The following is a 15,198-nucleotide window of genomic DNA, read 5'->3' on the forward strand; positions in this document are numbered from 1 at the left end:
CCAAGGCTGGGCAGGGTGAGGGAAAAGGTTGCCCTGCTCCAGAGCAAACCTGCTGCTTGTTCTGTTGGATTTCTGGCCACTTCAGGTACTGAGCTTGGCTCTGGGCTGGCACAGAGGTTTTGCAGCCCAACCCATCTTGCTTGAGATGGAAGAAGAGATGGCAAAGCCCTCTGAAAAACAGCACCAGTGCAAAGCAATCCAAACACACCACTGACTCCCAGGATTTCACTATTTCCCCACAGGAAAAACAGGTCACACTACACACAGCCCCCCTGGAGCACCAAAAGGGCTAAAATGGGTACATCCATCTCCTGCTGCTCATCTGAATCTGTCCCTGCTGCCCTCTGAGATGAGGAGAAGCAGCTCTTGGAGCACCAAGGGAACTTGCTGCCTCCTCCTCCTCCTGCAAGCCCCAGATTTGGGGAGTCTGTGTTGCAGAAGTGCCTGGTGGAAAAAGAAGCCTGGTGAGCAAACAATCTCCTTCCCACCAAATACAGCCTTCAGCCCTGGGCAGAGCCAGCATCAGGGGAATGGCTCCTCTCCCCATTCCCACAGAGCCACACGCAGCCAGAGCCTCGTGGAAATGACTTTATTGACACGGAGGGCAGGGGAAGCCTGAAGAGCAACACGAACGGGAACACTCGAACGAGCGGGGGCGGAGGGAACGGCACCGACGAGCCCCGGCCCCAACCCGGGCTCAGACACCCACCCCAAAAGCTGGGAAGGAATTTGGCAAGAGAAGGGGGTGCTCAGCAACCCCTCCCCACATCGAAGCTGTGCTCTCCTCCCTGCCCCACACAGCATCAGCGCCGCCGGCGCTTCCTTAATTGCTCTGTTAATGATTTTTACACTGCAGCCGCAGGGCTCGGAGCAAATCCCCTCCCAGCACACTGGGCAAGGCTCGAGGGCCGGGTTGCTCCAGCTCTGCCCCACTTTCTTCCCCCCAGCCAGAGCCCAGGGGTTCCTACACAGGGACATACCTTCCTCAGGGTCCTGCTGGAGCCTCTCCCAGGACACTGTGACCTTTTCCCAGCACTGGGTTCTTGGCTGCAGCCAGTGCCAAAGCCCTGATGAACGATCTCCCACCGTGAAACATTTACTGACTTGGAAAGTGGTGTCTAAAAGGACAACAGGGGGGTTGCTACACGCAAGAGCTTTGTTAGCTGGGGAGGAGATGTCCAAGCATGCTGGGGAGGGAGAGGCTGGTCTGGATTGGGGTTGGATTAAGCAGGACAAGCTATGGATGGAGCAGGGACATGCAGGAGGCTTTGCTTTCACTGCTGGTGCTGCAGCACTGAGTGGTTGCAATGGGGCGACTCCACAGCTGTGGACTGGAAGGGAAACAATCCTGGCTCTAAGGGACAGCTTGGAAAACAGGGGCCAGGGCATGGGGCTGCTTGGGACTCAGAGCAGGAACCTGGCTGGCTCTGGCCACTGTGCTGGGCACAAAGAGTGGAGCTGCCAAAGGGAGAAACCCTCCCATGACCTGCTCCACCCAGCCCAGCTGAAGCTGAGTGCCCCAGGCAGGCAGGGAGCAAACAGTGCCAGGCCCAAAGCATCTCCCACCATGCCCAGCCTGGGCTTTGGGGGCAGCAGGGCAACAGGGAGAGCCACTCCACTCCCCTGGCATCCTGGGGCACTGCCAGCAGCAGCCCCTCTCTGTGGGGGCCTGGGTGATGCTGCAGCCCCACTGGGGAAGTGACAGTGCCACACCTGGATGTGGCACCACGAGCCTGGGAATTGCCAGGGCCAGCACTGGGAGAGGGGGGCACAGCTCAGGGATGGCTGAGGAGGCAGCTTGGCCTCAGCAGGCACAGAAAGAATGGGAGGAAGAGGGGCTGCACATGGGTGAGGATGCAGAGGCCATACCTGGAGCTCTGGCATGAGCCTTTTGCTCTAAGAACGGGCTCATTTCCTTCATTTCATCACCCCTGCCCTGTTACCCATCCAGGCCTGCAGCTCCTCCCCACACAAAAGCAGCCTCACTGCTCAAATCACCAGCTGATGAGGCAGGGAGATGGCTGGAGTGAAAACACCATAGAAGCCAGCACAAGAGTAATAAAAACCCCTCCTTAGGGCTCCATCCCCCTCCCAGGACCCCACTGATGGCTCTGTTCCTAATTCCCCGAGGCTGTGCTCACCCTGCTAGAGCCCCATGTCCCTGCAGGGCTCCCAAGACTTCCTTGCAATCACCTTCCCTTTAAGCCAATTACAATAGAAAAACTCAAAAAAAAAGTATAAAAATATAAAATAAAGTGCAGTGTTATGTTTTCGACACTTTTGCCTTGTTTTAATGAGCAGACGTGTGGTTTTTGCTCGGTGTTTTTTCGTTTTTCCAATGAGCAGTTATTTTACAAAATCCAAACTACACCTAAAGCCATTTAGAAAACACTGAACATTGGCACAAAATGGGAGAGAAGCCCACGAGAACGGATGAGTGAGGGGCGAGGGGCACATGGGAGTAGTCTGAAGCAGTGGTTACAAACTCCATGGACGCTAAAAATACCAAAGGGGCTTGTTCCCTATCATCATTAGCACGTGGATACTAATTGCTACCTTGTTTAATCAGTGCCTTTGACTGCAATCCTACACATGAATACAGCTGCTTCCAGTTAGGAGTGCTCTTCCCTGCGCTGGCGGTGAAGGAGGCTCTGGGGACCCCTTTTCCCCCCCTCCTTCTGCAGGGTGAGGCACAGGCTCCACCTCCTGTTAGTTTTTCAAGATGGCATCGTAGGCCTGGTAGATGTACTGGGACACTTCTGGAGCTCGGCATTTCAGGGAGAGCTGTGGAGAGGAGAGGAGAGGTTAGTGCTGGAATTCCTGCCACAAGGGAATGAATGGTTGGACATGGCTGCTGACAATCACACTGAATGTTTGTCCTGCTTTCTTCATCACCAACCTCAAAGTGCCCTTTCAGAGCTTGCTGAAAGCAGGAGGAAAACAAAAGCAAACTCCCAAATTCTCAGCAAATGTAGGTGGCCCCACGGGCAGGAGGAAAAAGGGGACATGGTCCCAAACTGAGACAAGGGACCTGTGCGTGTTCTCAGGCTGCAAATCACAGCACTAAACCCAAGGGCTTCTAAAGATCTGCTGCTCAGTCCTGATGGACACGAACTTGGCTGTCACTCCTCTCTAAAGCAAAGATCAGGCTGAGACCAGGCTTGCAGCATCAAACCTTGTGCAAACACTTTAAATCACCTTCCAGCGCTCACATCCACCCCGCAGCTCCCCGGACCACACATTTCTCTCAAAACTCCTGGCACAGCTTCCAAGAGGAGATAAATCCTCTAATACCAGAGACACACAGGTCCCTCAGAAGGGCAGTGAAGTCAAAGAGAAGAGTCACAGGGGTGCATGAAGCAGGACAGAGAGCACCTTCCCCCCAGCCCCGGGCTGGTGCCAGCACAGGGCCACAGACAGCCGGGAACACGGCGGGGCATAAATTTCCCCTTGTCTGGAAGAGGGGGAAGGGCTCCCTGGCAGTGCTTCCTTGCTAATATCTCTTGGCTTTATCTCTGGGTAACCTTGGCAAGTCACTGCTCATTGCTGAGCAGGCACTGGCCCAGCTCACTGGTGGCAGAGCAGGGGAGTTCTGTTGCTCCTCACTTTTCCTGTGTTAGGCACTCCCTCCTCACCCCCCCCAGCCAAATTAACAGCATCTCCCTCAACACAGAGCGAGGTGTCACTGTCCTGTTTCCTGAAAAAATCCCTTTTCCAGGATTTCTTCTCCTGGCAAGCTGAGAAGCCTCAGAGAAAAAAGAAAACAACAATTATCTGATTGCTTCTCCTGTGTTTTGCTGCTTTGGAATGTGGTTTGGACACTGTTTACCAACTGGTCATTGTTTGATTGGTGTCATGTGAATTGTTTTAACTTAATGAACAATCACAACTAGCTGTGTTGAGACTCTGGAAGGAGTCACAAGTTTTCATTTTCATTCCTTGTAGCCTTCTGTCAGTATCCTTCCTCTATTCCTTAGTATAGTATAGTTAATATAGTATAATAGTAGTATAGTAGTATAGTAAATATAGCATAATAGTAGTATAATTAGTATAGTATAGTTAATATAGTATAATATAGTATAAATAATAAAATAATAAATTATAGTATAATAAATACTATAATAAATACTAAATATAATATACTATTCAATAAATACACTAATAAATATAGTATAATAAATATAGCATAATATAGTATAAATAATAAAAATTAAAACAATAATATAATGTAATGTAATATCATATATAATACAATAGAATATGATATCATATATCTTATATAATATAATATATGATATATGATAAAATAATAAATTAGCCTTCTAGAAACATGGTAGTCAGATTGATCATTTTCCTCCTTCACCCTGGGTACCCACTGAATAGCCCAGGGAGGAAGGGCAGGAAGGAAGGGCTCAGGGTGTGGGTGAGCAGCAGGAGCCCAGGCTGTGCCCTGCCCTGTGAGATCTCACCGTGTAGTTGGGGTTCCCGGGCTGGATGCGCAGCTCAGCCAGGATCCAGATGCCATTGGTGAGCTTCAGGGACTGGTAGAGCATGTCCTGCCCCTCCACGTTCCTCTTGGCAATGGTGTAGACATTGTTGTTCTGCAGCTTGCTGGAGACAGTGTCTTTGGAGGGAAGGGAGGGAAAAAAGGGCATCTGTTAGTTCAGATCCATCATCTGCAGAGACAGGAGAGCCCTGGGGAGCATTCCCAGGATGCAAGGGCACAGGGAAATGCTGGCTGCTTCCCTGGGGACAGGAGCACACATGACAACAAGAAGAAAAAAATTCCAGTTCACTCCATGGGCCCACCTCATTCCCTTCAGGCTGTGATCTCTTGGTGAGCATTTGCCCATTTCACAGGGCTCTCACTGCCCTGGGTCACTCAGGACTTGATCAAGGTGAGACTTTAAAGGCTGCTCAGAGGGGAAGGGAACTCTGCTTTCTCTACAACCCCCATCCACCTACAGGCAGCCAAAAAGTCAGAAGATGAAGGTGGAAAAGAACAAAGATCACAGCCTGAGGCGTGCTCAGGTTCTGAGGTTGTGTCCCAGCCACAAGAGCTCCCTCCTACTTTGCTCACACACAGACACTTCTGGCCTAATCAATGTCCTACAAGGTAGCAAAAATCCTTTCTCTTTTTAAAAAAGTAATTACTTGAAAGGGTAAACCACCCCCCAGGCACTGTCTCCAGACACCACAGGGCTGTGGTATGGTTTTAACACACAGCCTGACCTCAGACCTTGCAGATGAGGTGTGATTTCAGCTGCACACCTGGATGGGTGTCATTGTCACACACATTATTTCTAAGGGACTTTTTGAGGAAACCAGAACACCAGGACAAATCCACAGAACACCAGGACCCAAACCAGCAGCCCCTGGATGCCAAGGAGTTCCTCAGCACAGAGCAAACATCAGGCTGTGGATGCCTGTAAAGGGGCACAGTCACACTTTGGGTGGAAGATCCCACACCTGATAAGCATCATTGGCAAATTCCCATTCCTGTTGCCCAGCAGGAGAAACTTAAGGACACTTTATCTGTGCTGGGTCATTCAGAGCAGGCTGGGTCATTTATGACAAAAAATGAGGGACAGAAAGAGCCTTAAACCAACTAGCACTGAAAGGCCAGAGACTGGAAATGTGGGATCCATCTAAGGAGCACAGGGAGCAGGACAGCAGCAGGGGAGCAGCACCAAGTGACCAAGCAGCTCTAATCCATCCACAGGGTGCCAGACCTGACACCAGTGGACACCAGTCTGTGCTGAGGGACTGGAGAGAGGACAGCAGAGCCTGTTCATGGCCCAGGGAATGGTGGGAGGAGGAAGAAAAAGGCAGATCCACACCCTGATGCAGACACTGGGATCCACCGCCTCTCCCCAGGGCAGCCTGCACCCTCTGTGCACCCCTTTGCTCCCCAGGCTCCAGAGCAGCTCCCTGCAGGCCCAGGATGGTTCAGGCATGCAGCCACCCAGACACACTCAGATTTAGGCTTCCTCTCTTCCCCAGTTACTATGGAAACTGGCTGATATATGTAACTAATGAGATCTTTTGCTTAAAACCCCTCATTGCCTGTCTCCTCCTCCCACCCATACTCCTCCTCTCCACAATAAACTCAGCCAGACTTGGGAAATGGGCAGTGCAGAGCAGTCCCCTGCTCACAGGGAGCGTGGCTGGGATTAATCCATGCTGCAAGGACATCACCCACCAGCAGTGAAGCCCCAATTCTCATATTCTTATGCTCCCAAGGCATCAACAGGAGCCTCCAGGCCCTTGGGAAGGCAAAGTGTCCAACACAAGCACAGGCTCAGACAGGACATCCTTGTCTGAGAGGGTTGCTGGTATTAAATGGGATTTTTTGGACCCATTTTGACAGGCTGTGGGTTAAACCTCACGCCTCTGGAAGGTGGAACTACTGGCAAGGACTTTCTCCAGCAAGCCTGACACCTGCCACAGCAGCCTCCCCTCTGCTGGGAGATGCTGTCAGAGTAAAGGCATTCCCTGGGGAGCAGGGATGCAGGACTGGAATGAGAAGCTGCAATTTTGGCTGCTACCCCATCACAGGGGGTGATGGCAGAGCAGGGGAGCTGTGTCTAGGGAGCTCAGCAGGTGAGACACAGCCACAGAGCAGCTGCTCCTACACCAGAATCTTCATGTGATGGCTCCTCTTGCCATGGAAACACCCCCAGCCTCTGCTGAGGGGCACACTTCAGAGCAGGAATGTGCTTGGAGGGGGATACAGGGAGGGAAAGTGAGGCAGGGCAAACCCTAGGAAGCCCATTTTCTGCTCCCCTGACCTCAGTTAACCTCCAAAGAGCACAAAAAGCCCCAGCAAAAGATGCCCTGCCTCAGCCAGAGCAATGGTGAGCAGCTGGAGCTGATGCTTGGCTGGCCTGACCCTCCTGCCCCCAATCTGAGCACAGATTTGGGGAGAGCTGAGCCCCTCTCCCCCCAGGAAGCAGCTCCCATCCCTCCTGTGCTCTGGAGTATCAGCAATTTGGATTTTGGAGATCATCAGAGTTGCTAAGCAACAGTGGCAGGCTGGGGCTGGCTGAAGGCAGGACCGCTAATGCCATGTGACAGCACAGCCTTTATTTAAAAAAATAAATAAATGAAATAAAGCCAGGCAGATCTTGCTGGGAGCAGGGAGCTGAGCCCAGGCCCCCAGAGCCCAGGGAGGCTGCAGCAGGGCTGGGTGACTCTGGGGACTCTGCAAAGCACAGCACACAAGTCCTTCAGCAAAGCAGCACAAGGCACAGCTGGCCCTGCACAGCAACTTTGTTTTGTCTCAAGGTTTCTTCTCAGAACCCTCCTGAAGCACAAGGGAAGGACACAGGGAGGTTTGGCCATCACCAAGGCCAGGGAAGCCTCTGACATCAGCCCAGCTTTCAGGGCTGGTTTGTTTGGTTTGTTTTCCTTGTATTTTCCTTTCTGACCAGAATTTTTGACCTCAGTCCCACAGCCAAGCAGTGAACATGGAAACAACAGGGAGGAACAACTCAACAGCTCACAAGTCCTTTGCACTGAAGGGACCCAATCCTTTTTTAACAGCATTTTTCTCCCGGGTAAAGCAAAGGATGAGCTCAAATCTTCTGCCCACCAGCTTAAGAACTTCACACCTGAACTCAGAGAGCCAAGATGAGCACCTGGCAGGGGGGGTGTGCACCAAGGACAGGCACAGCTCAGAGCCAACACTGACCATCCACCTTGTCTGACCTTTGTGGCAGTCTGCAGCAAGCACTCCGTAGCAGAAAGTACAATTTAATGCTTATATTTTATGCTGTGATAGCCCAGAACATCCCTGTGCCATTTCTAGCAGCACCTGAATGGTTCTGAGCATCCAGCCAAGAACTGCATTCAAATACCAAGCACAGGCTGATCCAGTGGGGAGGCACTTGGGGCAATGTTCTGACACTACATTTATTTCCAGGACATGTAATATGCACCAGTTTTGTAATTTATTAAACTATCAGCTACAAGATTTGCACACACAAAAAAAACAACATCCCATGCAAGCTTGTGTATGATTTCCCCCCAGGTTTTTTCATCAAAATAAAATCCAATTTACCTTTTTTCTGGCATTAGCAAATTATCTGGGGGAGAAAAACAAAGTGACCACTGCATACCAATAAAGCCACGTTCAACTCAAAACATGAAAGCTGCTGTTTCACAACCAAATTGTGGATCAGTGATAAACAAATTAAACCAAAATTCCTGTGCTGAATAGCACAGCAACTGATGGAATACCATTAAATGGGAGGAAATCTCCATGTGCAAGTCAGCTCATCCTCTTTCACTCTGTGGGTTTGGGTAAGCAGTGTTTAGGAAAAAGAAAACCATTTAGCTCATCTGATTTGCATATCCTAATGTAGTGATCCTTTAGAATTTAGTCAAACTTAGCATGCTGAAAAAACCCAGTGTAAACAAGGCAAACTGAGCTTCAGTGCATGCTCAGTTACAGGGGAAACCTCAGCTGCACCAACAGCACCCAGAATATTTGAGCTATAACAGTTAAGCAATCTATTTTCATGCACTAGATTGATGTATTTTCATTTAAAAAACCCCAAATCAATTAATTTATCACTGGATTAATAAGAAATGAGAATGCTGGGCTATAACCATGACCTTGTGTTTTTCATTATTTCTGAATGAGGTTTTCTCAAGGGAACTTTCCCAACCTCTTCCTAAGAGGCTGATGCACGGAGCAGCTCTGATGAATTCAAGATGTGCAGGGCATCCCAAGCACACCTTGGCCCCATGGAACAGCTCCAGAGGGACTTGTTCCTCCACAGCCCTCAGGAACAGCCTCAGGCCAGGTCCATCTCTCGCCACTGGGGAACCTGAGCCCCAAGTCCTGATCTAAGCACTCATCTCTCCCTGAGTCACTGGGGAACGGTGGGAATACCTTCAAAGGTCCAGGATTTGCTTTTTTTGGAAGCAAAGATGGTGGAGACACAGATCAGAGCCCAATTCCCACTTACAGGGACCTGCTCCTCATCCCACAGCCTGGCACCTTATGCTTGGCTTCTCTTGCCCTGCTCTGGGCTACCTGCAGCAGCCAAGACTTTCTGTTTGCTCACTGCTTTGGGATGAGCTGCCAGGGACAGGAGCTTTTTGTGCCATCCCACCAAAGCTCAAACTTGTCTTGTGGGCACAGGATGGATCTTTTACCTACAAAGGCCTGGGAGCACAGACTGCCACAGAAGCTTCTCTGCTGTCTGTGTTTATCTCCTTTTTGTTTGAAGGAGGAAAAGCAATAACCTGGAGAGGAGTCTGCAGTTTGCACAGGAGGTGCTGTAAGGTGACTGTTGCACTGTGACAGACAGCTCTGGATGTACAAGAAACTCACACACTGCTTTTCTGACAGATCAAATCCCAGCCCCCAACAAATCCCTGTTTCAAGTCTAACTCACTTCAGAGCCAGTTCCTGAGCTCACAGCACCATCCTGGCTCTTTCCTGCTCTTCCCTCTCCTCATTTCTTACAGGTACATCCCAACCTCTTGGTTGCACACACCTGCATGTCTGTCACACTGCACATCAGCTTCTTCATCACCCACTCTTGTCATTCCCCAGTTCCACTGGGCAGCATTCTTCATTTTCACCTTCATTTCCTTATTTTTCACCTCTTTGATTACTCCTGTCTCAGTTCAGACACTTTCTAGAAAGCCTCAAGTGGGTCCATTGCCTGCAGTTTCCTTGCAGCATCTCCCAAGATTCCTGCCTTTCCCTCAGTAAAATCTAAATAGGAAATAAGTGCTGGGTGTTTAGAGAGAAAGAAATTCAAATTTCAGTTTCTCCACTGAGGAAGAGCAGCACCCCCTGCTTGACTGCTCTGCAGGGCCTCCAGGATGGCTGCACAGAACTTCTCCTGCTCCTCACACAGCACAGATGTGAGAATTCATGAAAGGAAAGGCTGTTTGCAGCTGGGAGATGGGGAGCTGGGAGAAGGAGAGATGGGAGAAGGGGAGCTGGGAGAAGGACAGATGGGAGGAGGAGAGATGGGAAAAGGAGAGATGGGAAAAGGAGAGATGGGAGAAGGGGAGCTGGGAGAAGGGGAGCTGGGAGAAGGGGAGCTGGGAGAAGGAGAGATGGGAGAAGGAGAGATGGGAGAAGGAGAGATGGGAGAAGGAGAGATGGGAGAAGGGGAGGCAGGCTCTGAGGGTGCAGGGATCACACTCCTGCCCAGCCTCTCCCAGCCCAGCTGCTCCACAGGGCTCTGAGTGGCTGCTGGAGCTGTGCTAGGGCCCAGCTCTGGGAGCTGGGTATTTTTAGCTCCAGCTGCACTCACGTCACAGGGCTGGGATCAGGGAGGCTGAGGCATGAATGGTGTCTCAGCACTCACCACCTGGTGGGTGGGCTCAGGCTGGGCATGAATGACTGACCCCAGCAGCTCCCAGCAGGGAGAACAGCTCACTCCAAGGAGCCAGCAGTGCTCCAGAGCTGTTCCCTGTGCACAAACCCAGCCTCTCCTCAGGTCTGGTGAGGAGCTGCTGGGATCTGCAGAGTTTTGTGCAGCTCTGCCACGAGTGCATTGCAAACCTGCAAAGAACACCACAACCACTGACAGCCCAAACTGAGAGCTTTATTGTGGTTACACATCTCCTGCAGGAGAGTCTTTGGAACAGGAACCAGCCCTTCCTCCACAAGGATCAAGTTCCTAAAAATTGTACATGCAAACTTGCTTTTTTTTGGAATAATGGATAGTCTTAAACCTATTTACACTGGATTTAAACAATCAAAATTGTGAGTCTTGAAAATTATCACCCTACTGATGCACATGGCCAGGCACACACCCTTGCTCTGGTGCAAACTAGAAGATGGACTCAGATTTCACCCAGCCTATTCTGCCTCTGCCCTAGTGTCTCACTTGCCATGCTGAGAGAAGCCTGCACCCCTGAGGATGCTGGAATTCCAGCCCTCCATGGGTTTTGGATTTGGCTGATCCTTGTGCAAGCAAGGCTTGGTGCTCTTAGGATGGTCTGAGCTAGAGGAGGTAACTGCCTGTAGGAAATCAAGGTGAGCAGGCTGAGTCAGGGCTGCACTGGTTAAAAAAAAAAAAAAAAAAAAAAGAAAATATAGAAAAAATACAAGGGGCTCAGGTAAGCACACAAGATTTCCCTGGTTTTCCCTCCTGCAAGCTCTTGGCTTGCCCCATGCTCAAGCCCAGGTGGTCAAGGAGGAGTTGCAAGAGGGAGGAGGTGAGGGCAGCAGAAACAGAAGCCTCGGTGGCTGGAAGTGTTTGGAATCTGTTTATGAGGTGAGACTCACTTTCTGCCAAAGAGGCTGGCAGGTCCTGGCAGGTCCAGCACTCCCCAAGCAGCCCAAGGGATGGGTTGTGCTCTGGAGAGGCTGCAGATCCCACTGAGAGGAACTGCCTGGTGTTCCCTGCTCTCCCTGAGAGCTGGAAACTTGTCCTCCCCTGAGCACCCCAGGCCTGGCTGAGCAGCCTGGCCCTGAGCTGGCAAACCCTTCTGCAATGGGGAGCATTCTGTCACTCCAAATTTCATAACATCCTCTTCCAGAGGGAGGAGGGGGAGGCCAGGCTGCAGGAACAGCAATCTTCCCAACCACATCCCCTTCCAGGCAGCACCTCAACACCAAAATGAGCAGCTTCCAGGGCTCTTCATTTCCAATCAGTGTTTCTGATTGGAGATAAAGAGCCCTGGATGCAGCCAGGGCATGGCCAGGGCAGAAGGCAGCAGCAGCAGCAGCAGCAGCTCTGCAGTGCAGGGGGAGAGGCAATGCCAAGCTCAGTCAGGAGCAGAGGAAGGACTGGGGGAGGCACAGAGGTTGTTCTCATTTCAAACCCCACAGTGAAATCAAGTCATAAGGTCCAACAGCTGCTATTTTTCCCCTCCTCTTGCGTGCTCCAGCTTTTATATTCCAAAATAGTAATAATTATGAGTACAAAGAGACCCATGGTTTCTGTCTGCTATTGAAGCACGAGGGTGTTCATTGTGTAATAGCAGGCATGAGAGAATAAAAAGGTTACAGGGTTGGTAATCAATAGGGACACTTCTTTCATCTGTGAAACAGAGCAGCTTTTGGTAGAATCACTTGGCTCCTGTCCAGAACCTCCAGAACAGGAGCAGAGCTGCTGAGCTGGCCCCAATCCACCCTTTTACACTCCCTTATCCTTCAGCAGTAGTAAGGTCACACGTACAAGATGCTCACAGAGGAAACTCTACAGCCAAACAAACTGAAGGGGACCAAACATGATGAAAATGCATCAATTCTCAGCTAACATCAGCACACCCTTCCCACATGGCCTGTCCTCCTCAAACACCCAACACTCTGCAGTTTCTGTAGGGTTAAATCTTTCATAACAGAAAAGAAGAAAGAAGCTGCCAAAAGGTGAAGTGAGTGGCCCAGGGTGATGCAGCAGGGCTGGAACACTTTGATCACAACTCACAGCAGCAGGACAGGGTTGCTGAACAGCCCCAACACCAATATTCAGCTCCATTTAAAGAGCAGCTTTGCAGGGAAGCAAAGTATAAAAGGGAAAAACAAGAATACAAGGTCCAGAATGAAAGGAAGAAACAGACTGGTCAAATCAAAGACTTGGGATTTTTAGATGTGCTTTTATGGGGACCCAGCTAAAGTTTTTGACTGAAACAAGCCCTAGGATCCCAGGCTGTGCTATTCAAAAGTGCAATACTTACATCTTCATCAGCCATCAGCTTATTTTACTGAGGTGATATTAATAAGGTGATTTTTAATGGCAATACATCAAAAGTGCTCTCAGCATGGCAGAATGAAGCTACTCACCAGCATTCAGGTGACAGTCTTTAATCTGGAACTGAAGCTCATTTTCATTTGGAATATCCTTCCATGTTGCAAGGAAGACCTGGCGCTCTAGAAACAAAAAAATCCCCTCAGCACTGTTGGGATCCTCACAGGACCCCAGCATTAATTAACACACCACAGAATATTCCAAAGTAGACACACTGAAGGGCTTTTGGGAACTTTCTGCCCTGCTGGGAACAGATTTATTCCTGGATTTACCTCAGTCTCTTGTAAAAGCAGCAAAGCTTTGATGGATTTTGGCCTCCCCCAAAAGAGAGATAGTCTTTGCCACATGAGCTGTTTACAAGCCAAGAATATGCAGGATTTGACAAGAAGGAAGGAGATCCACATATTTAGGATTATGTTAGTGAAAGCTGCTTTTCTAGCAACTTCCAGCCAATTCAAACAAAACTTTTACAATAAAGGTGACTAGGAATACAAAAATTCCAGGGAAAATGGTGACTAGGAATACAAATACAGTTATTTGTGACAACTGATTCCTGCATGATTACAGCTGCTTGCAAGGTGACATGTGATGTCATTCCTGAACCCAGTGATGCAGTTTAGGAATACAATAAAGGTGACTAGGAATACAAAAATTCCAGTGAAAATGGTATGGGGGCAAATCCTAGACCCATTCAAGTGAATCAAATCATCAAAAAACCCCAAAACTACAACAAATCCAACCCAAACAAATAAAAAAAAAAAATCAGCTTCAAAGAAAACAGATCCACCTGGCTGAGAGAATGAGAGGAAGGGACTTGGGTTCTGCAGCTGGAGGACAATGGGGACAGGACAACAGGGACAACCAGACCAGACCTGCTGAGATGCAATGGCTTGAAGGTCAAGGCACAGGTAAAACAGAGCCAGGAGGCACCTGCAGCTCCAGCTGGGCACAGCCTGGCTGCAGGAGGCTCAGCACACACCCCAAAGCACTCACCCATTTTGCCATCCTCCACGAAAAGCACGTTGAGAGGGATGAGGCAGCTGAAGTAAAAGACATCAATGTTGTTTTTCACAGCCACCTGTCACAGAAAAAACAGGGAGGTTAAAGAGTCTCTCTCAGCTGGAAAAGCAAAGGGATCACACACAGTCTCATCACCCTGGAGTGCTCTCTCTGAGCAGAGGCCAGCTCTGAATGGGATGGTACTGAGCTCCTGGGCAGGTTCAGAAAGGACCAGTCCCCTGCTCCATTTTCACTGAAAGCTGCCCAAACTTCTCCTGTGAACCTTTCATTGTGCTGCTTCAGAGCCAGCTCCACTCAGGGGCTCACAGCAGCATCCTGGCTATTTCCTGCTCTTGCTCAGTCTCTCCCTCTCCTCATTTCTTACAGGTACATCCCAACCTCTTGGTTGCACACACCTGCTATCATGTCTGTCACACTGCACATCAGCTTCTTCATCACCCACTCTTGTCATTCCCCAGCTCCAAACCCCTGAGCAGTATTCTTCATTTTCACCTTCATTTCCTTATTTTTCACCTCTTTGATTAGTCCTGTCTCAGTCCAGACACTTTCTAGAAAGCCTCAAATGAGTCCATTGCCTGCATCTTCCTTGCAGCATCTCCCAAGATTCCTGCCTTTCCCTCAGTAAAATCTAAATAGGGAATATGTGCTGGGTATTGATTCCTGGAAGAAGAAAGCCCTGCTAGAGAGCAATCAGGTAAAAAAAAAAAAACATCACTTGACAAAAGACTTAATTCTCAGTGTCATTAAACTCCACCAGCCAGGGAGTTTGCCCTTATCTGCTTTGCCTTTATCACACACACTTGCCATGTTCCCCACTAATCTCTGCTAACAGTTCTCCCCAGGCTGAGAGCTGCTGGGACAAGCAGGAGCAAATGGGAGGTCTGAGAGGTGCAGTGTCACAGCACAGCTCAGGAAAAGGCACCTCTGAGCTTTATTTCCATGCCTCTCATGCTCTCCCCACGTCAGCCCACACAGCTGGAGCCTGTCATGGGAGCACAGCTCAGCAGACACCTGCCTTTGCTGCAAGGAAGGGATCTTAAGTCTTGTAAGAAAGACCCAGAATTGAGGTTGTGTGGGGAATTTCAGGAGCCATTGGAGCTCCCACTTTGTTTGAAAACCCCCAGAGGGAGTTCTCCCATTTGTCACCATGAACACAAACCAGACCATGCTAAATGCTGAGCCAAAGGAATAAATTTGCTGCTACAAAGATTTATGGCAAGACAAACTTCGTTGACATTAATAATTACATATATTGATGTCCTACTGGGAAAATCTATTGTCCTACAGGGGCAAGTTGGGAAGGACACCCACAAATGTTGGTAAAAACCAGAGACAAGTGGAAGGAGATCAAGCTCCCAAACAAACTCTTCTGGCAATTGTGAGGTCCCAGAAGTGCAAAGAACTGCAGAAAGGTAAATGTGACAATCTGTGGTGTTTCTACTTTTCAGCC

The 15,198-nt window shown here is 49.6% G+C and overlaps 1 protein-coding gene across 4 annotated transcripts in view; it reads right to left on the reverse strand.

Moving 5' to 3' along the window:
* Window positions 1-574: 574 nt before the first annotated feature.
* Window positions 575-15,198, reverse strand: part of AP2B1 (adaptor related protein complex 2 subunit beta 1) — a 77,991-nt gene continuing 63,367 nt past the window's right edge. For all 4 annotated transcript variants that reach the window (XM_036394968.2, XM_036394965.2, XM_036394966.2 and 1 more), the window contains 4 exons: window positions 13,722-13,806; window positions 12,764-12,850; window positions 4,470-4,624; window positions 575-2,784 (listed from right to left, as the gene is read on the reverse strand). In XM_036394968.2, the coding sequence (XP_036250861.1) occupies window positions 2,710-2,784; window positions 4,470-4,624; window positions 12,764-12,850; window positions 13,722-13,806 (402 nt within the window). In that variant the 3' untranslated portion in view covers window positions 575-2,709. The remainder of the gene's footprint in view (window positions 2,785-4,469; window positions 4,625-12,763; window positions 12,851-13,721; window positions 13,807-15,198) is intronic.

This window comes from Molothrus ater, chromosome 21, assembly GCF_012460135.2.
Source record: "Molothrus ater isolate BHLD 08-10-18 breed brown headed cowbird chromosome 21, BPBGC_Mater_1.1, whole genome shotgun sequence".
In the NCBI taxonomy this organism is placed as follows: Eukaryota; Metazoa; Chordata; class Aves; order Passeriformes; family Icteridae; genus Molothrus; species Molothrus ater.